This window comes from Trachymyrmex cornetzi, unplaced genomic scaffold (assembly GCF_001594075.2).
Source record: "Trachymyrmex cornetzi isolate Tcor2-1 unplaced genomic scaffold, Tcor1.1 scaffold328, whole genome shotgun sequence".
NCBI lineage: Eukaryota > Metazoa > Arthropoda > Insecta > Hymenoptera > Formicidae > Trachymyrmex > Trachymyrmex cornetzi.
Genome location: NW_017297981.1, coordinates 128,134 through 150,739, shown reverse-complemented (window position 1 = coordinate 150,739; position 22,606 = coordinate 128,134). Strand labels below are relative to the sequence as shown.

The 22,606-nt window shown below is 36.0% G+C and overlaps 1 protein-coding gene across 2 annotated transcripts in view; it reads left to right on the top strand.

Annotated features, from left to right (window-relative positions):
• The window catches only part of LOC108762974 (fibroblast growth factor receptor homolog 1), a 73,451-nt gene that overhangs the window by 46,065 nt on the left and 4,780 nt on the right, over positions 1-22,606 (top strand). The window contains exons 2-7 of one of the 2 annotated variants that reach the window (XM_018510254.1): positions 1,238-1,380; positions 17,329-17,679; positions 19,377-19,766; positions 20,835-21,022; positions 21,428-21,563; positions 21,916-22,401. In XM_018510254.1, the coding sequence (XP_018365756.1) occupies positions 1,272-1,380; positions 17,329-17,679; positions 19,377-19,766; positions 20,835-21,022; positions 21,428-21,563; positions 21,916-22,401 (1,660 nt within the window). In that variant the 5' untranslated portion in view covers positions 1,238-1,271. Of the gene's footprint in view, positions 1-1,237; positions 1,381-17,328; positions 17,680-19,376; positions 19,767-19,915; positions 20,101-20,834; positions 21,023-21,427; positions 21,564-21,915; positions 22,402-22,606 lie in introns of both variants that reach the window. The other variant, XM_018510255.1, reaches the window with a different exon arrangement.

Here is a 22,606-nt window from a genome sequence, read left to right as displayed (position 1 = left end):
CCCCCCCCCCCCCCTCTCTCTCTCTCGAATATTTATAATCTCATTGGTCAACACCTAGTAAATTTGCTCATTTTTGCAATTTTCACCTAATTTGAAGTTATCGCTATTGCCGTATATTATGTCTGAAACTTAACTTCAAAGAATTAAATAAAAAATTAATAGTTACGGATAAAATGTAACTAAATAAAATTATACACAGTTATATATATATAAGAGTCTGAAATGTAACTAAGTTAAATTAAAATTAATTAAGTTTTTAACTTAACTTTTATCTTTTTAACTTAGCACTACCCAACCCTGCTACTATTTACATACAGTGAGTGTAACAAATATTTGTATAAAAAAGATATCTTTTTAAAAAATCTTATTTTTAGAAAGTAAACATTAATTAACAATTTATTAACAAAAAATAAAATAGCTAGATTGTATATTTCTTAAAATTATTTCACCTAAAAAGACGTATAATAATTAAAATATATTATCTTTTGTTCTCGATTGTAGCAACAGGTTTAGTCCAGAAGAATCGTTTAAATTTTTAGACGATTATACAATCACGATTGATATTATAAGATTTTTAATCGTTGGTAAAATAAACTTTGAACCTTCCTCTATCAATCTCTCCTTAAGACAGAAATTTATTTGCATTCTATACTTCAAAGAGAGTGCTTTAGATTTAGAACTTACAATTAGATGCAATATTTATAGCGATAAGATTAAGAATTAATAATAAGCAAGAATGAAAAACTGTATTATTCGGATACATAAAAAATTGTTAATTAAGAAGGTTGAGCATTTGCCACACACTAGATCTTGTTAGCGAATAAATTTTTTAACATATTAAATTTTTTAAAAATATTCGCACAGTCAAGAAATGTAACTTGTAAGATTTTTTATAAATATATGAGTAAGTATTTTCGGAACTTTTTTATTATATTAGTACAGAACGTATTAATTATAAATAAATTGTGATTTAATATTTATTTTCTACCAATAAGACTTCTGTTAAATAAAAATCTCTTCTGCATAAATACTTTTAGCATTTATTTGCTACATAATTACCCTTCCCTTCCCTTCCTCATCATTTCTGCATAGTGGTTGCGATCAAGTTGAAGTTGCAACCGCTCTCGTTGCTCCCGAAGAAGTCGTTGAAAGATATTTTCCGTCCATGAGCTATTTTATCCCGGAGCGCCGCGTATAGACGGAAAGATAAATAAACTTTCCACGGTTTCTGTTTCAGGAAGTCACCCATGCCACGATTACACTAACTGCGTATGTCCGGTGTCGAGCGAGTCGAAATGGCGAGGATCTGCATACTCTTTGGAATCCTCACTATCCTGTCCGTCGGATTTACACAAAGAAGAAAGCCTTACATTCGACTAGGTGAGAAAAAATATTATAACTTTTATATGTATTTCTTGGAAAAATCTCTCGCTCAGTTATTCATTTAATAATAACGGTACACTGAAAGAAGAGATTGATTGCTGCAACAAATTAGATGGTGAAATATGGCAAAGCATTTTTAATTGGCTGTAGCAACCAATTAAAAATGCTATGCCATATTTTACCATCTAATTTGCTATAGCAGCCAATCTTTTCTTTTAGGCCCAGTTTCACAACTGACGGTTAACTCTTAACCACGAGATTCAACTCATATTCATTATCTCTTTTCAATTCTAGAATTGGAAAAAAATGAGAAATAAGTTGAACCTCGGTTAAGAGTTAACCGTGAATTGTGAAACTGGGCCTTAGTGTATAATATCCTTTAACACTTTTATGTGTTCGAACTTTATGCAGATGAGAAAGATATAGGTTCACCTTACTTTTATACCTCGCTCTTATCGATAAATGCGCATCGATAAAAGTGAAATATAAATATGAATCGTGTAAAGTTTAAGTTGCATGCGATAGCACATATAAATGATCCATGACTAATATGTGCCGCTTATTAATGCCGTAGTCGAGTTATATTTCGAGAGCGTTTAATTCACAGAAGCGAGACATTTCCTAGGAATATTTGCAAAGGGAGATGAAAGCTTTGTGTACGATGGAGATCCCGTAAACGTTACATTTAAAGACGATGTGTGGGAAGTTCAATAAAAATTTCAATAGAAAGCCGAAATTATTATGTAATGAAATTTTATTATCATCTTGTCGTAATTTCGCGGTAAATTCTTTCACTGAATTCGTTCTCTAAAATCGCGACTGAAATTAAAGTGAGCGCCACGAGACGCGTCTGCAAAGATTTGTAAAGGAAGTCTGTAACGTACATACGTCATTCCGTTCTGCGGTATTTTCGTATTGAAAAAGGAACAAGCGGGACGAAGCATGGCTAGGGCGAATCACGTGACGTGAAAAATAGCGCGAAGGAAGAAGCGATGCGAGTCCGACGAGGAAGCTAGCGAAAGCGAAGGAGCGAAAGCGGAAGTACGAACGAAAAAGGAACGACGCGTAAAAGGAACGGCTTGAGAAATGTCTGGATGAAATATTTACGATTCGAGAACCGATTATTCAGCGGCTTATATCGACTCCGGCTGGGCGAAATAATTTCACTTTTTACGTCTCTCTGTTCAAGAGGTGTTACGAGAAATTGGCACGACGTTACGATCCGTGTTAATAATACGGAAGAATTATTCGCGCCGCGTGGTGGAATTCGTGAAATCTCTACCGAGAAACGTTGACTTTGTCAGACTTTCAAATGCGATGCTTATGATCCTGGTTTATTTCCAGTCACGTTACTCCTATAGACTTCGTAGCTACGATTTAATTATCGGCGCTTGCATTCTTGGGAAACTTCCTCGGGAAACGCCACGTGCATACATATCACCGCTATTTAAATCGTAGCCGCTGGCACTTGGTTGCACCCATCGACGTTCAAGGAAAGTGTGACACTACACCGAAAGAAAAGATTGGCTGCTGCAGCAAATTAGATGGGAAAATATGGCATAGAATTTTTAATTGGTTGCAACAGCCAATTTTTGGATGCTGCAGCCAATTGTTGCATTAGCCTATCCGCAATGTCAGTATAAGATTTCGATTGGCTGACGCAACCAAAAATTGGTTGCTACAGCCAATTAAAAATGCTATGCCATATTTAACCATCTAATTTGTTGCAGCGATCAATCTTTCCTTTCAGTGTACGATTACTTACTTGGTTTCCTAAATTGTAAACCGCAACCGGCAACGGAACACGGTAATTAATTAGCGTCAGCGCGACGATATAATTATATTCCACGTGGTTATAATTATCGATGGCGAAAGTAGACGCAGAGATCGTTTATCTTCGCGAGAGACAGTGAGAGATTTTGGTATTCGTGACTGTAATTATCATAATTATGATTATTACTATTGTAATGTTAATAATAACTATATGTCTGTTTCTATCGACAAATATGCTTGTGGTTGGTCCAAAAATAACTACAAAAATTAAAGTAAAATTATAGTAATTGCAACTATTTTTATATAATAATATCTAATTTATAACAGCAATTATATAAAATATACAACTATACAAGTTTTATGTGTAGAATTAATGTATATAAACTTTTTTATAGTTGCAATATATAATCATAAAATAGTTTATATTATATACACCCCGCCGAAAAGTTTCCAAACATATAACTTAAAATTGTATAATATTCAGGTCACAGTAAAAAATCACGGTAAAAAATCATCGTAGACAAAGAAATAAAAAAGCATTTTAAAGCTTAAAATTTATACTTTAGCATGCTTTTGACCGCTTTTTTTTATCTGCGATGATTTTTTACGACTTACGGTGATCTTGAATATTACGCAATTTTAAGTTCCATGTCCGGAAACTTTTCGACGGCAGTGTATATGTATATATTAAATACATATAAAACTTGTACAGAGAAAGTTATCGCCTTCACAGTTGCTTCACTACGTTTTTCTTTGATTACACGCAAAGGGATTGGTCGCCGATTTCGTTTAATTAGGTCTAAACCTTCCGCCGTTAAAATAAAACGTAAAAAATACACATATTTTGAAGTTGTAACGCTCTTCCGCTGATCTTGAAATTATTACGTAACATCGCGATGTATTCACGGAACGGTATGCGAAAACGGTGCGTGGGCACTCGTTTATTGTTCCAAACAATGGAAACGTCGATTTCGACGAACGCACGACGAAAGTTCTAATCCTGCTCCGGTCGAAAGGAGGAAGGCGAAATTTTCAACCGGCACGTCACATCTGGCGAACAGACATGGCTTTGTACTCGCGCTGGTGTGATTTCCACTATATTCCGTAGTTGGTGCGTGCTCGAAAGTAGCGAGTTTCGTTGGAATTTCGGCGACGGGGGCCACGTGCGTAAACGCGCAACCGGCGCGACACGTAAACGGGGTCTCGTTTCGCCGCGACGCGACGCGGCGCGACGCGACGCGGCCTAAATGTCGGAGAGAGATTCATAATACCCCGTCCGACCCCGTCTGAACTCCCGTAGACCCGGGATCCCCGATTATTTTCGACGTGCTCGACATATATTCCGCCCCGGTTGCGGATTGATATTTCGGTAAATAAATATATACCGTCGCGGTGAACGGGCGAAACGACACGTCTCTGTGTGGCACGATATGCGTATGAGCGTTATTATGATTGAGCTCAATTGTCCAATTGCCCGGTCATTGAATGCCGAGCCGGGCTGCGGAGGCCGCTATTACCGAATCGCCAGCAACGATACTCTCCCGGGCGATGGCGGATACGAAACGCCATTTTCTCGGACTAAATCCAAAGGCGGGAGGGGCACCGCCGCCGCCGCGAGACCGGCGAGAGCGATGAGAGCCACTGCCAATCTTTTGTCTATTAAATGTATTCAACAGCGTAATAGCGGCTGATATTACCAATTGGACAATGAAAGAGATGGCAGCGCGATTTATCGTAGAAGGGGCAGAAAGGAGGGCCGGGGGATGAACGAGAGGGGAGAGGGTGAACCGAGAAGGAGATTTCGCCAAGAGATCTCGACTGGTCTTGCCAGTTGATCGAGCGTCACTCCGATTTTCCGTTGGACCTGTGCCCGCATTCATACTCGTCCCACTCGCTCCTTCGTTTCATCGACGTATAATACTGGACGAAGCATAGCATCGAAACCATCTTGACAGACCTAAAAAGAGATCGAACGATGTCTGGGTAGTAGCGACCAATAGGACAAAAAAGATTGGCTGCTGCAACAAATTAGATGGTAAAATATGGCATAGAATTTTTAATTGGTTGCAGCAGCCAATTTTTGGTTGTGTTAGCCTATTGAAGTCCTATACTGCACTGAAAAAAATTTCTGGTTGAAAATGGACGAATCAGAAATTTCTGGTTAAATTTATTAGAATTCTAGTTGAGATAACCGGAATTCTGGTTGATACTATATTTCTGGTAAAATCTACTAGAATTCTTATTTTTACCAGAATAATTATATTAATCAGAATTCTAGTTATCTCAACTAGAATTCTAATAGACGTAACCAGAAAATTCTGATTCGTCTATTTTCCACCAGAGTTACTGTTTAATCCAACCAGACTATTTTTCTCAGTGTGACATTGCGGATAAGCTAACGCAACCAAAAATTGGCTGCTACAGCCAATTAAAAATTCTATGCCATATTTTACCATCTAATTTGTTGCAGCAGCCAATTTTTTGTTCAGTGTAGAAAGAGAGCTCCATGCCCAAACATTTACCTTGTTCTTTCTAGATAGGAAGACAAAAGATCAAAGACATTTCGCCACATGCTCCGTCCAGTACTGCCTTCATGTACCATTTTATCCTTGTTTAACGTTAGGTGGAACAACAAGGACAAAACGATACACGGAGGGTTACGTTTCCAAACGCAGCCTAGGAGATCCTTGGAAAATCGGTGCTGAAGAAGCCCGTCGCACAACTCTCTCTGTCCTCCTGTCAGCGATTCAATCTCGAACGGAGCATGAAAGAAGCTTGGCTCGTTAAGATAACGAGCGCGCTTAAACGACGCGCTTCCTCTCAATTTCTCCCGAGAAGTCGGATGATCCGTTTCGAGGTGTAATTATGCGGGTATAGATACGTGCGTACCTGGCGAGATGGTTTCAGACTGTCGACCCGTCAAGAATTCCGACGTTTCTATCTGCTCTCTGTCTCCCGGTCCATGAATCTCCTTTTAACCCCCGCGTTCGCTCCATTATGAAAGGACCGCTTCCAGGGCGAAACGGAATCTTAATTAGATCGTCGGACCAGTCTCGCGTTGACAGGTCTCTATCCTAGTAGCCTGCGATACTTTGTGATATCTTAACGCGAGTGGACGATGCGTTAAAACGTATATAACAAGATTCTTCTCGATCCTGCGCGACTCATCTCGCTCGCTCGGTTCGCTACGGATCGTTTTTTATCTCGAATTATCATATATCGAGTCTTTTGTCGAAAGAAGACGTCCATCCCCGACGAACGCTCGTTTTGTCTTCCTCCGGGCAGAGGAAGATCCAAAATAAAACTCAACGACTTTAGCCGTCAGACACGCGCTACAGAATAGAAACAAGGTAATTGGATCGACGATTCTCGTTCCTACCGTGAAATATCGTTGTCAACGGCGGAAAAAAACATCACCGTCCATTAAGGAATCGTCGTGAAACACATTTCAATCGGGAAAAACTTTGTACGCGCCGACAGATTTCCACGAAGAAACGACATCGTTGCGGGATAGGTGGTGAACACTCCATGAGTAAAAAGGATCTTGTGTAATGAAGAAAAAACGGTCGGCGTTTTAACATTTCCGCGCTGTACTCCGTTCGCACAAGATGGAATTATCGTGTCTAGAGTTTCTCCTTTTTGTCGAATCATCATCTCGCGTAAGATCGACCGCTAACATCGGCGGCATGAAAGAGACCTCTTCTCCTTCTTTCTCGTCTACGAATGAAGACGCTAAAAGCCGAACGCGTGGGACGATCGTAATCCGACACCGCGGGGCACTTCTTCGAGGTTGAGAGATCTTTCTCGCCTGTCGATTTTTTTTTTATTTCCTCGGCAACCAGTGCAGCCACTTCTAGAGAATAAACTCCGACACTAACCGGCAGTCGTGATTTCTATCATCGTTTAGGATTCGCGCCTTTTTATCATTGCCGATTAATCACACCGAGTGATCCATATAATCCGGCGTGCTTAGCTTCTGCTAAGTCTTCGACGCTGTTTGGTTTTGCGAAACGCGTTTGTTTGCTCGCGCTGTAACGTCGAGTCGTTTTCTTCACGGATTCGTTTAGGGTCTGAAAAAATTCGTCGAAAAAATCTCGAGTCAAATATTTATCTTGCTAATTTTGAGAAAAGCTCTGCGAAGCTCTCATCCTCTCTAAATCTCGTGGAGTGAAATCTCACTCGAAGAGACTGAAAATTAAGCCAGTCTTGAAATAAAGAGTGAAAATACGGCCACTCTTGTTCGAGAGAGTGGCAGATTTTCACTCTTTTTAAAGTGAGATTTACTCTTTCGGAATGAGTGAAATCTCAATCCCTTTTTTGAAATATAATACCAGGATAGATGGAACCTCACTCCAAAAAAGGGATCGAGATTTTACTTCTTCGGAGTGAATGTCATTCCAAAAGTAAATCTCACTTTAAAAAGAACAAAAATCTGCCACTCTTGAACGAGAATGGCCATATTTTCACTCTTTTTTCAAGACAGGCTAAATTTTCAGTCTCTTCGAGTAAGATTTCACTCAACGAGATTTAGAGAGTTCCGTCAACAATTCTCTCCACACTGAAACAAATGTTCTGGTTATATTAGGTGTTAAACTTAATTCCTGCCGTCTTTCGTCTCCAAAATTGATTTATTTCGAAGGGAAGATGAATGAATACCTTAATCAAAGTAATTTCCTCCATTTTCTACTTTATTACTAATTAATAATACTTTGATTAAGGTATTTCCCTTCGAAACAAATCAATTTTGGAGACGAAAAACGACAGGAATTAAGTTTAACACCTAATATTAACAAGAAGTAGGAACAAAATGCATTTATACTAAAATTCTAGTAATTAAATTTTTGGTTATTTTGATTAGAATTTTTGATAGATTTAACTATACACACAAAGAACGAGTTTGCTGAAGTATTTAAAAATTTAGATTTGGTGATTATTACGGGATTCGGACAGTGATATGGTTACGGTTGTGGCCAGTGCCAATTATCGACTCAACTTAATCTCGAATCAAAGTCTTTATTCCGAGCACGTCGGATTTACACAACTAATTAACTTGAGCCGGCGGAGAAGTGTCGCTCATCTCTCTCGATTGCTTATTCGATCTCATACCCGGAGAAAAAACGATTTATTTTCGGCCGTTCGAGAAGGCTTCGAAATCTAGATTTTAAATATTCGTGATCCCGCGGTTTAGTTTTTTTTCACGAGATGCAGCCCTGATGAGAATAAAAGTCAGAGCGTAAGTCGAATGTAATGAGAGAGTAACAGAAGCATAAACGAAACTTGTAGGAAGCAAAAATTGAAACGTCAAAGTGTAAAAGAAGCGTAAATGCTTCTTTTACATTTCATTGTTCCAATTTTCGCCTTCTAGAAGTTTCGTTCACGCTTCTGTTACTCTTCCATTACATCCGATTTACGCTCCGATTTTTATTTTCATCCCAGAGCGGTTGCATCTCATTTTCCTAGCCGGTTACAGCGTGTATAATATTGCGCTTGACTGCAATGTCGGATTATTTGACACATACTTCGATAGATAAATATAGTTTAACGTGTCGCTGATTATTACCCACTTTCGCTATTCATCCGATTTAACCGTTTCTGTGTTGTCCTTTTTTCTAACTCGAACAAGTCTTCGATATTCGCGTGTGTTCTCTCGCGATTCCGAGAACGCGATATTCTTCGAATAAAAATTATATCTTTGCGAAATGCATTTTCAGCTGAGGTAATGGCGATATAACCGCCACATAGGTAAATCTAAAAACAATTTTGTTGAATTATCAAAATAATTACGCAAGAATCTCAAGCATGATGAGCTATACTGCAAAAAGTCTTGACATTTTAGCGATCAGTTTAACACATAATTATTTTGATACTTACATAATTATTTTGATGCTCCAACAAAATTATTTTCACGTTTATCTCTAGTTAAATTTTTAGCGCAGAATACCTTTCCGTGTAGATAAGTATCCGATTTACACCTTCAAGGTTGAATCTATCAAAATTCTAATTAATGCAACCAGACTATTTTTCCAGTGCACATTTAACGCGAAGATTATACTAGCAACGTTCGCTCAACGACTGATTCGTTTCTGTGAAAGCAAAGAAACAATGGGCAATTAAAAGAACATAAATCACTGTCCACGCATGGTATCCCTATAGATCAGCGTCTTATATCTCGACAACTTCTGGCTATTTCATCCCGAAATAGCCAGAAGCGAGAGATCTGCTTCGTCTGAAACGAACAAACGAACGATGCAAAACGATTTAGTTTGATAGTCATGCAAGACGATCGTAGAAAACTCCGAACGTAAAAGTCAAGATAATATATATAGAGATCCAGTGCTCCTTTCGAGTTTCTGTAACCTGGTGTGGATTAATTTGTGAGTTCACATAAATCGTGGGGATCAGCGGGACCAGTTCTAATCATGTACAAACATTTTTGGCACGACTCGTCGGGAGCGATGTAATCCATCTTACTAGCCGACCTCGTCTTGTCTGTCTAAACGAGGCAATCGTATCGCCAACACACTCGCAAACGCACCATTCAATGCTCTCCGAAATCTGTGGTTCACGAATGAAGACGCGCGAAGAGTCGATCGGCAAAACGGTCCTTTCCATGTGGAGACCTATTTATCGTAACTTATCCGATTGGTCTTTCAAAACGTATTGGACGTCTGTAAATAAGACGTAACGCAGCGTCTTTTCGTATCTGATAACACGACTAGTTTTATATCTAACGATTGGAAAAAGCCCATGCTACAGATAGTATCTGTGGTAAAACATTATTTATCCCGTATTGAAGTGATTTTATTCCTAGTCTCGTGCACGCAAGGAAACAGCAATTATTTATGAAGCCATCCGGCACTCGAAAAACCGGTAACCGCGCCTCCGTTTGCGCGGAAACTTTGATAGCGATTTACGAACGGCACGTGCTGCAACAGCGAGATGCACCGAGAGCGTCCTGACTGTCCTGACTGAAAAAGAAAATAAAGAAGAAAGTCTAACAGCGTTTTTCACTGGCACACTGAGAGAAAATATATAGTATTGATAACGAAAAAAGAGAATTATTCACAAATGGCCGATTATCATTGGATTACTTCGTTAAAATTACAAAATACAATATTTTTTTGTAAGACGAACAAAATTTTGTTATTTAACAGTACAAATTTATTCGGTTATTCACGTTTTGTAAATACCAATGTAAAATTTGGTTGCCATTACAAAATAAGTATTCTTTTAGTAATTTCAACAAAATAATCTACTATGGTAGAGCAAGGAGTGTTTCGCGGAGCTATCAGAGATGGCGTGTCTTCTCGTAAGAGAAATTCAACGTCTACCTCTATAAAACCGAGACGATTAGAGACTAATCTCGTGGAGACTTCTCGGTTCTCGCCACACCATGATCAATCATGGTAACTATTTTTTCAGAGCGATTAGTGATCTCAATTGCTCTAAATCTATATATATATTTTTGCTAAGCTAAGAAAATTAAAAAACGCCAAACATGATGACTCTGTAGAAAGTGAGAGATACTTATATATTATTCATTTTGTTCCGGTAACAAAATGTTCTATTTCTAATTACAAAAGATCTATAAACATCATACAAAACAGTTTTGTACCATTAAATGATCAGTTTAGTTAATAAATTCAACAAATTAATATTGTCGTGGTAACCAATGGTTTGATTGATTATATATCAACAAATAGTTTTTGTGTCAATAACAAAACTTTGGTTATTGGTACAAAACATTTCTCTCAGTGCAGCGCTGGTGCGCACTCAGCGCACTTTAAAGCCGTTCTGCACAAATCGACGTAAAAAGATGTGCGTTTAATAAACATATAGAAACGAATTAAAATCCTCAATACATTTTATTTGATAAAATATACATTAGGTATTTTATTTACTCGCGATATCTCACTTTTACATTCAAATTAGGTTACACGCAAAAAAATATTCTGCTGATCCAGCTAGAATTATAGCTGTTTTTTTGTATCTGATAGAAAATTATGTATCGTACGCATAGAATTTATAGCACAAGTCTAAATTCTATCTCTGTCATCTACATTGTTAAAAATGTCATGAAAAAAGTACATGAAAAATGTACTTTTAAGTTACATAAATTAAATTAAATTTTATGACTACATTAAATTTTATGTATTTGTAACTGAAAAGTATATTTGTGTACATGTATATGAAATTTAGTGCACGTTTCATATAATTTTACGAAGTTTACTACATTTTTTATTAAATTCTATGTAGATTTGTATAAAATTTAATGTAAGTAAACGTTAGATTTAAATTATTTGTACTTCAAAGAAAGCAGGCACATTAAAAATATTTAATGTGTTGTCAATGAAAATGAAGTTACAAATAACTTAAATTCAACGTTTACTTACATTAAATTTTATACAAATCTACATAAAATTTAATAAAAAATGTACTAAAAACTTCGTAAAATTTTATGAAACGTACACCAAATTTCATGTACATGTACACAATATATACTTTCAGTTACAAATACATAAAATTTAATGTAGTCATAAAATTTAATTTAATTTATGTAACTTAAAAGTACATAAAATTTCATAACATTTTTAACAGTGTATATATGATTAGATGCAATACGTATCCAATATCGCAGTATTTGCTAGAAATTTATCTATTTTAGCTATTTTTTATTCTTAGATAATTTTCGCTGTAACTGCAAGATCACTTTTTTGAGTGTTAGTGTACAATAGCTTTAATGTGCACCAGTTCTGTCAGAGAAAAACGCTATAAGAAAGCCTATGTGAAAAGATCGGGTTTGTGTTATTGAAAGATTATGAAGTGAAGATATATTTGTGAAGACAGTGCTCTTCACGAAGACGTAATGCCAGGACGAGAAAACCAAGGGACGTTTTGAAAAACGAACCCTGGATAGAGATCGTTTTTCTAACGCTGCCGTTACAACTATCGTTATCCACGCAACAGCGAAGGGAAAGCGCTGTATACGTCGGAGACAGTACGATGCGTCGGGGTAAAAATGCTTGCATTTCAGGCACGACACGGGTAAATAAACGGTTGCTGACGTTGATAAACCAGGAGTTTCCGTCTTACGCGACGTTAATGGCTGTAATGGTCTCGAACGAGATGCACTATTGCACTCGATATTAAAATCAAAATAGAATTAATTAAGTCATTATATTAACCGTTATTTATTGTTACTGAAAAAGGCCAAAAGAGTGTGAGCCGAAATTTGGCTGTACACTGTTAGAAATGTTCTTAAATTTCATTAACTTTTAAGTTACGTAATTGAATTTAATTTGAATTTAATTTCATGACATTACATTAAATTTAATGTATTTGTAACTAAAAAGTATATTTATGTACGTACATGTACATAAAATTTAATGTATTTTTCATGAAAATTTATGAAATTTAATGTACTTTTCATAAAATTTTATTAAAAGTACATTAAATTTTATAAATTTAATGTACACGTTCATTACATTACTACTGTAACTTAATTTTCAGTTAAATCATTCATTACTTTTAATTTCGTTCATAATCACCAGCTTCATTTACATGTAAAGGAAGCTCGTGATTACATTTCTAACAGTGTATTTGCGTAATTTTTGTGTAATTATTTAGTAAGAATTATAAATTCATTTAAAGAAATTTGCGCACTAATTATTGCGGCGACTCCCATTAGTTCTTTTCACTTTTATATCAAATATCCAGATACAAGAAGAATATATAGTATTGATTAGATATAAATTAAACATTAAAATATACGCTAATAATAACTGCAATGTTGCTCTCAATGATCTTTCTTTATATTAGATACTAGTTTTATTTTAAATATTAAGAGATAAAAGTTATTTCTTTTTGTGCGAAAATAAATCCCGTTTATGGTCAAAACTTTTTAATTTGCTGACAAAATTAACTTGTTCCTTTGTATGCTGCGGGAACTCTTTATTTACATCGCAAACAGTCATATTTCTGGATGCTGTTCGCAAAGGCGACGCGGCAAACAAAACTCTCGCCGACTCGTCGAGGAATTTACTGAAAGAATTGCAAGCACGTTGGATTCGCTAGTACTCTTTTTCTTCTTTGGAAAAATTCTTTTACGCGACGTAATCTACCTGCGTTCTTCGTCACGCACACGAGTAAATTCGTATAAATATCCAAAACGTGCTGCGACCGAAAGCTTGTGGCAAGGAAAGACCGGAGGTAGAAAGAGAGAACAACATCGGCAAAAGTGAAGCTCTTGAAACGTTTAAGGCTATTCCTGGCGTCGAGGCAGATGGCCGGTTGCGTACCGAGAGGAATCGATCCCCAGTTTAACTATCGGTCGGAGTCACAATCTGGCGTGGTTTAACGCAAATCGGAATGTTTCAACAACTTACAAATAATTTAGCTAACAGAACAAAAAAATCATGATAACGTCAAAATGACATTAAATAACTCGAAAATGATTAGTAAAAGTCACTTTTTGATCAGTCATGATTTATTTTATATAAACCATTTTTCTATCTGGTTGCAAATATAAAACAGTTAATAATCAATTTTGGAAATTTTATTATGTAAAAATACGTGTTCAACACGGAGAGAATTTCCTTTTAAAATTTATCCTGAAAATATGGTAGTTGTGATACAATACAATATTTTAAAGATTTTTACCATGCATTTCAGTAAAATTGATCAAACTTATTTTATACTTTATTGTAGTTTTATTAATGAATGAGAGAGATTTACGTTAAAATTCTTTGAAATACGTTGTCCCACGACTGTCATATTTTCAAAGTAAATTCTGAAAAAAAATTTTCTCCGTGAAGGATTATTTATCTTCATAATATTATTTTGGTGATGAGCTATATAACCTGTTGTTTGCTTAAGAATCTAATTAATCTAATTTCGAAGACAGAGAAAAATGTTTGATTGAATTAATTGAAATTCTATTGGGAAATGAATGAAAAATTACTTGAAAATCTTTTTATAAGAATGAATTAATTTTAGGAGTACATTATTTTGATGATGAGCTATTATGACCTACTGTTTTGCTTAAGAATCTAATCGATCTAATTTCGAAGACGGAGAAAAATGTTTGATTGAATTAATTGAAATTCTAATGGGAAATGAATGAAAAATTACTTAAAAATTTTTTTATAAGAATGAATTAATTTTAGGAGTACATTATTTTGATGATGAGCTATTATGACCTATTGTTTTGCTTAAGAATCTAATTAATCTAATTTCGAAGACAGAGAAAAATGTTTGATTGAATTAATTGAAATTCTGATGGGAAATGAATGAAAAATTACTTGAAAATTTTTGTATAAGAATGAGTTAATTTTAGGAGTACTCTGCACAGATTACGTCTTGGTGCGTGTTTCGTATCGAACTTCGCGTACCGGATCGCAGCCGCCGATGCCACGTGCCCCGCATCTGTTGCTGTCTTCCGAAAAAGAACGAGGAGAAAGCGTCCACGACAACGAGCGACAATATAAACTCGATCGATTTCCGTCGAGAGTTCTTCGCAGAGCACAACGAATCGTTTGTGCCTTGAGAATGAGCTCGGCGCGAGGATGTTTAAAGATTCGCGAAAAGAACGAGACCCTCCGCGCGAGTCTCTTGATTGAATTAAAGTCTCCCCTGCCTTCCTGGCGCGTCTGGAATAACTCGGGAAGCAGATCCGCTGAAACAGAAAGGAGAAATATCTCACCAATTATCGCTACGATCGAAACGAGATCGATGAGAATCAATGCGACCTTGTATTAATCCTTAACTGACGTCGTAAAGAAATGTTATGTTTCTGACATGGATCCACTGGACCCTTATTTTGGAAAAGCCAATAAAATTAAACTCAGTAATCTTAAAAACATTTTTATTGTATCTTTTTGATGTTCAGGCTCTCGTCTACCTATTTTTAATCAAAACTAATAATAAAAATTGAAAATTAGTATCGCATTGATCCTTATTTAAAGCATGTTAAGTAGACTTTGATGGACGTTGAAAGATTTGATACAATGGACGATGGCAGTTAAGGGTTAACAATCGAAATTTCAATATTGCTATCTTGGAACTTCCGTAATGATGATGAAGACGCGCTTCGTAGTGCTATTAGCAATCGTAATCACAGGACGATTCACCGAGGAAGAGAAGCAGTGAGAGAAGTTCGCGGGGGGGATGGCTCTAAAAATAGTGTACGACGCATTCCGGGGACGGAGGGAAAGGCTCCAGATGGAACATCGGAAGGGACAGTGTCGCGATTCACTTCTGGCTGCCTTCCAAATGGCGACACTCCGAGGTCCGGCCGGCCGGCCTCATGAATGAATTCGCGCAGGAAAATGAGTTTCCTTGATCAAACCGGCGCGAATATCGCGGGATAGGCAGACTCGAGCCAAGCCTCGTGTCTCGCTTTGCTATCTTTTGCTCTTTCTCTCTCGTTAGACGCGGAACATCCCTGTCTGACTTCCGCAAATTCTCGCGACGCGACAGCGATTATTATAGATCATCGCGTCGACGAGCCGAATTGATGTGATAGACGATGCAACAGAAAACGAGCGAATATACTGATGACCAAGTTAAAATTATTTATAAGATGCAACTTAACATCCATATTTAATGGATATTTTTAGTAATGAGCCTCTTGATTATAAGATGTAGTAGCATCATTTATATAAGATGCCTATCAGCATTAATGTACCTACTAAATTGATTACTAATTTAATAATAGAATGTTATGGTATTATTTCAAGCTAAATATTATTAGATATTATATTACTAGACTTATTTATTATATAATATTAAAATTATTTTGTTCATCACTGAGAGAAAAATTTTTAGTAATTGTGACTAATTATTACTATTATAATGTTAATAATAATAACTATGTTTGGTTCTATCAACAAATATATATAATTAGTAAATGACTCTCAATTATAGTTATTATTACTATAAAAATGCAATTAATATAATTTAATTTTTCTCTTAACGACTCCATGAGATTGATTTTCGAAGAAATCAATCTCTTTTGAAATCGCTCGAGTTAAATCCATGGATAAAAAATATCTCAAATTTTCCTCACAATAACTTAAAACAATAAATAAGTGTGATAAGTTAAATTACAATGTAATGTTAAGGACAATGGACAAAATAAAAGAGTTTTTGTAGCATAAAACTTTAGAAACATATATTCCACATATTTATTATTTTTAATAATTACAATAGAAAATATATTATATAATTCGCTCGTATAAATTTCAACAATAAATGAGAAGACTCTACCAGATCAATTCAAAATCGAGCTATAAAGGTGTAAACAGTAAACTTTATTTTATTCTTTTTTATTCTTTTTTTAACAATTTTACGGACCGTTTCGACTGTACTAAGTCCTCGTCAGCCGTGTTTATAAATAAATAAATAAAAACCCCGAAATAATAATTTAATTAGCCGTTAAAATTAAAATTATTATAATTTCGGTAACGATGTCGACACATCTCATCCAACAATCACACAATGTATTTACAACTCCAACCATGTTAGCTCTCTCGCTGTTAACTGAATGAAGAATTGGTTTGGATCTACTTTTAAGATATACGTTTTATAATTTGACTTAGTATAACATGGTCGAGTTGTAAATACATTGTGTAATTGTTAAATGAGATGTGTCGATACCGAAATTAATTTTAAGTTTAATGGCTAATTAAATTATTGTTTCGGGGTTTTTATTTATTTATTTATAAATACGGCTGATGAGGACTTAATACAGTCGAAACGTTTCGTGAAATTGTTAAAAAAAGAATAAAAGAGAATAATAAAATTTACTGTTTACACCTTTTATAGCTCGGTTTTGAATTGTCCTGGTAGAGTCTTCTTATTTATTATTTTTATTTGAACAGCGCCGTGACGAATCGCGTTTATTTTTCTCGCGTAGGAGGCAGAGACACCAATTGACTTCAGAGGCTCGTTCAGTAACGATTCAAAACAATCTGAAGAATAAATCGCGAGTTTCGCTTCGCGGAAATCGCGTACGAAGAAAGGCGGAATAACTTACCGTTCTCTTTGCCTTATCGTTAACATCGCGTCACGCTGTACATTGCGATGTACCCGAGGGATACAGATTGGACGTGTATTCGTTGGCATGGTATATTCATACGACGCATAATAAAATGCAGAATGTTTACGTTGCAGATGCAATTAATTCTGACGTTGTGGTATCCGTGGGCGAGAAGCTCAATCTGCGTTGCCAGCAAAACTTTAACTCCAAGACGACGTGGTATAAGGACGATGAAGCCTTGCATAAATCGACGAGCAGAATCCGTATAAACAAGCAATTTTTGAAGTTCAAATCCGTTGAGATGGAGGACACTGGCATCTACAGCTGTAAATTGGAGTCGAACGAGACCATCTATTGGAGAAACGTAACAATACGCGTCGAGAACCTGCAGAACGACGGCTTCCAGAACGAAGGCGAAGATAAGGGCGCGATGAACATTCTCAGATCGGTAGACGGAGATAATGATCTCGAGATGGAAACCAGAAGTGAGTTATCCGACAACTCTCACTTACGAATCTTAATTAACCTGTGAATAATCACCTCGGATGATTTTTATATCTCAACGACAAGAAAATAAAGCTCAGTCACACTGAAGGAAAAAATTGGCTGAATGTGGCATAGCATTTTTAATTGGTTGCAGCAACCAACTTTTAATTGCGTTAGCTTATCAAAATCTTCTAATATTGATATTACGGATAAGCTATCACAACCAAAAATTGACTGTTGCAGCCAATTAAAAATGTTATGCCACATTTTACCATCTAATTTGCTGTGGCAGTCAATCTTATTTTTCAGTGCACAATAGTTTTTTTATCGATTGAGAATCCATACCCATTTTTTTAAATTTCTCTTACATTTTTTAGACAATGTTTAGTAAATCTATATTAAAAGAAAAGTGTTGGATATTTATAGTTATAATTGCATGATATAGAGGAAAGGCCCCTATTATGAGATACCGAGTTCATTTTGGGTAAATGCTAAAAATCTGTAGACAGAACTTAAAAAAGTAATAGGTTATTTTGAAGGGAATTTAATAAGCTTTAAGATAGCGTTACATAAAATTTAATTTAAATTTCATATTTTTTTTTAAATTGAAGAAATGTAAAAAGTGAGCAAATCGCAAAGTCAAAAAATTATGCTTCTAATATGAGATGCCCCGAGAAATCAATAGTAAAACGCAAAGTATGTCAGTATTACAATTAAAAAACTTTATTTAATGTTCCTAAAATACGAACAAACACAGCCAGTTTGCGCGAAAAATGCGATAGATCATACTCATAATTCGTCTTCTGGTAGTTGAAATCAAACATCACAGATATAGGCACTCGACGTTCATTCCGGTTGTCTTTTTTATTATTGTAAAATAACATTTATACTTTAGCAACGATTTTCACTATAACATAGGAGCATGGGTTATTTCACTAGAAATATCCTGGGTATTTCATATTACTATTTCCACGCCTTATAGTTTTATGATCATCAAATCTAACCTCTGTGATTAAACAATTCAACATATCCCATATTTTTCTATTAATACGACCTTACTCTATCACTACATGAAGAATATTGCCAAATATTTATTTATTAAATATTAAACAAGGTTTAAAGACTCGTCTCAATGAAACTTGAAGACATCCAAATTCTAAAATCTTGTTTTACAATGACTACAGGCATGATCTAATAATGAATTTTCTACTAAATAATTTTCAATCCAAGAGCAATAAATTCATGGTGGAACCAATAAATAGCGTTTAGCAGAAACGCCGCTATCTCATATTAGACGCCTTTCTCATAATAGGGGACTTTCCTCTATAATAATTATGATAAGGAGAGAACTCCATTTTTATAGTTACTACTGCTGTAATGTTAATAATAACAATCATATTTATAGTTCTATATAAAAAATAAGTAGTTAATATTGAGAATAATTAGAAATTATAATCGAAATATTTTTCTCTCAGTCAGTAGATAATAATTTCTAATTTTAATCAATTGTAGATCAATCAATTCACGACATATAATTGATAACAATGACTTTTAATTGAAGTGTAAAAATCACCCTAAGTAATCATTTACACAAATAAACTAAATAACTGTTCCTAGGTTAAACGTGGCACTAACTGTCAAATTGAATCATGATATCAAATACGTGCGATGTACGACGCAATAATCTCTTCCGCAGACTTGCCCGAGACACGATCGTTGCACTTGGACAGCGAAAAGTTGGACGCGGACCTGGACGAGAAGAGCGAGAGCTACGCGGAGGACGATCACAACCAGAAGGTTCCGGAGAGTCCGCCTTCCTTTAATAAGACCGACGAGATGCACACATTGGTAGTGAAGCCCGCCGGAAGCATGATGCGATTAAAATGCCCGAGCGTGGGCAATCCTAGGCCAAACATCACGTGGTTGAAGAACAACGAGGAACCAAAGCGGGATATTGGTTCCGTGAGCAAAACCAAGTGGACCCTGAGATTGGAGGATCTCGTTACCAAGGATAGCGGCAATTACACGTGCATCGTGTGCAATTATCTGGGATGTATCAACTATACCTTCAAGGTCGACATTATCGGTGAGTACGGATGCTATGATTTTCCATGGACTCCGCTTGCGAGTTTGATCGCTTTCTTACGCATAAAACAATTTTGCGTCGCGTCCTCGTTGTTACGTGAACACACGACTTGTCGTGCGCGAACTGAAGATCTACTAACGAAACCACAGAGCGTTTCCCGCATAAGCCATACATCAACGAGGACTTTCCGAAGAACGTGACCGCTCTGGTTAACAGTACCGCGATCTTCAGATGCCCCATTGTCTCCGATCTTGAACCGTTTATACAGTGGATTAAAGTCGCCAAAAATCCTGGTGATCAAGAGGACTCACCACCTAATGGGACTGTGCTGCAGGTACATCCGCCATTTATCGCGATGATAGTGGTGGAGGGTCCTGGGTCCTGACTTTTTGTTCACGTCTTAACATTTTTTATTGTAAAAACTTCATTTCGTTAATCAATGTAATGATCCGTTACTGTGCTATCAAATGGTGTAGGGTGAACTAATTATTTATTCTCAAAATTTTTTTTTTCAAGATATCAAATGCCACAAAATTTTTACAGATTTTTGGGCGAAGAAGACTTTCTGTTCTAATCGTAATTAACAAAACTTGATTACTTCATTTTACAGCGCACGTCGTTTAGGAAGTATCTTCACGGTTATGGGTTTTCTTATTATTCTTATAATTCTTTACTTTTTACTTTACTTTATTCTAGTCTATTTCATACATAGAAATCAAAACAGGACACTGACACCCTAAACAAAGAATTAAACGAAAACTTTAACGAACGTTACAGCATATTACAACGATTTATTTTATTTCATATGTAAATAATAAATTTATCTGCACATTTGAAAATTTAGCAAATAGACCTGGTTCGTTTGTTTTTACTATATTACAAACCGTTATTTTCACACAGTTTTTCATTTTTATATTTACTTGGTGTAAAAATAATAATATTTTAGGTGACTTAAATGCACAGCCGAATTTTTTATTTCTATATTTCTTGCTTCATCTTCTTTATGCGTATAACTAATTCTAGCTAAATATTGGTTTAAACGGTGGTTGGGTTTCTTTTTCTCTATAGAGACTGTACCGCATCGACCGATCCTGACGATCGCACCACGAAATACCACGGTGCTTATAGGAAGCAACACTAGTATGATCTGCCGGGTTTTATCCGATGCACATCGTCATCTCGAATGGTATCACGGTTACCATACTTCTCTCGACACCGTCAACATGACCAATCAAAGCTTACGGGTGGAGGTCAAGGTGGGCGCAGCTTGCATGCAAACTTGCAATCTTTTTTTTAATCGCTTTCAATCGCTTCATCGCTTTGAAATCTTGCCCTTAATTAAATATGTCTCTGTTCTACTTTAATGTTTACCAAAAAAACAAAGGAAAATGAGTTAGGACTGTTTTTCAACTAAAATGAAACAATTTCGAGATGTACCAATTATGTATCATATAAAGGGCTACTTAAGCAGAGTCGATTGACGTATCGCAATAGAGTATTCTTTTCGGGAGAGATTTTTTTATTTTAGTCGAAAAATAGACATAACTTAACATTCTCTTTTAAACTTGCGTTTACGTATTAGTATAAATCTTGTTGTATGATCTATCCGATAGATTCTATCGGTATCGAATGCACGATTAATGGCCTTTCATTCAATATAGGCAGGAACGAATGCAGAAGACCCGGAAGAGCTAAAGTTATATAATGTTACTGAAAAGGATGAGGGATGGTACACATGTATTGCCCAGAACACTTTAGGAGAAACATTTAGCAGCGCTTATCTACGTGTAGTAGAAAGTGAGTATATAATCCAATTTTACACTGTTAAATTTTATAGGGTCAAATTAATTTAACGTGAGTCGCCACTGCTTCTACTTAATAATGTCATTATTTTTTACTAAAACAATGGTTATATTTGGCATTATCCAGTATCAATTTAACATTATATAGTGTCAAATTTAATTATCATTTTAATAAAAAGTAACGATATATTTGGTAGGAGTAGTGGCGACTCACATTAGGTTAATTTGACCCTATAAAATTTAACAGTGTACTTAAAGTCATTGAACGTTTTCATTCATACGAACAAAGTATTTATAAATAGAATACAAAAATGCTAGATAAGCTACATTATTGTAAAATTTTTCAGCGCTGGACGAACAGAAAGTACCGTTAGCTGCGAAGCCACATATCTTGATAAACATTCTGGCGGCAATTCTGTGCGTATTCTTCGCCGTGGGTGTCGTCGTTGTGATATACATTTTCCATCGATTGAAACGCGAGAAGATGAAGAAGCTGCTTGCGATAGAAACAGCGCGTGCGGCGGTCGTGACGCAATGGACCAAGAAGGTAATCGTAGAGAAACAGAAATTGGTGAACGCGCAGAACGAGGAGGAACTGTTGATGCCGGTAGTAAAGATCGAGAAACAAAAGTCCACCGTTGTCACCGATGACAGTACTAACGACAACGTATTCGAGTACGAAATACCGCTGGACAACAGTTGGGAAGTACCAAGGGAATATCTCACGCTTGGCAATACGCTGGGTGAAGGAGCCTTCGGCAAGGTTGTCAGGGCTGAGATAAACATCGGTAAACCCGGAATACCCAACGTCATAGCGGTAAAAATGTTGAAAGGTGAGCAAATAAAAACATGCAACACCAGACAACCACGATACCTGGAAGATATATCTATTTGTGTATATGAATATATAAATTTTTTATCTATATATATAGACATGTATTATATATATATACAGTGATGGGAGAAAGTTCGGCAACGGTCAAATATCTTGGAAAATAATGCTTATGGAAAAAAATGTTCAATACAAAAGTTTTAGTA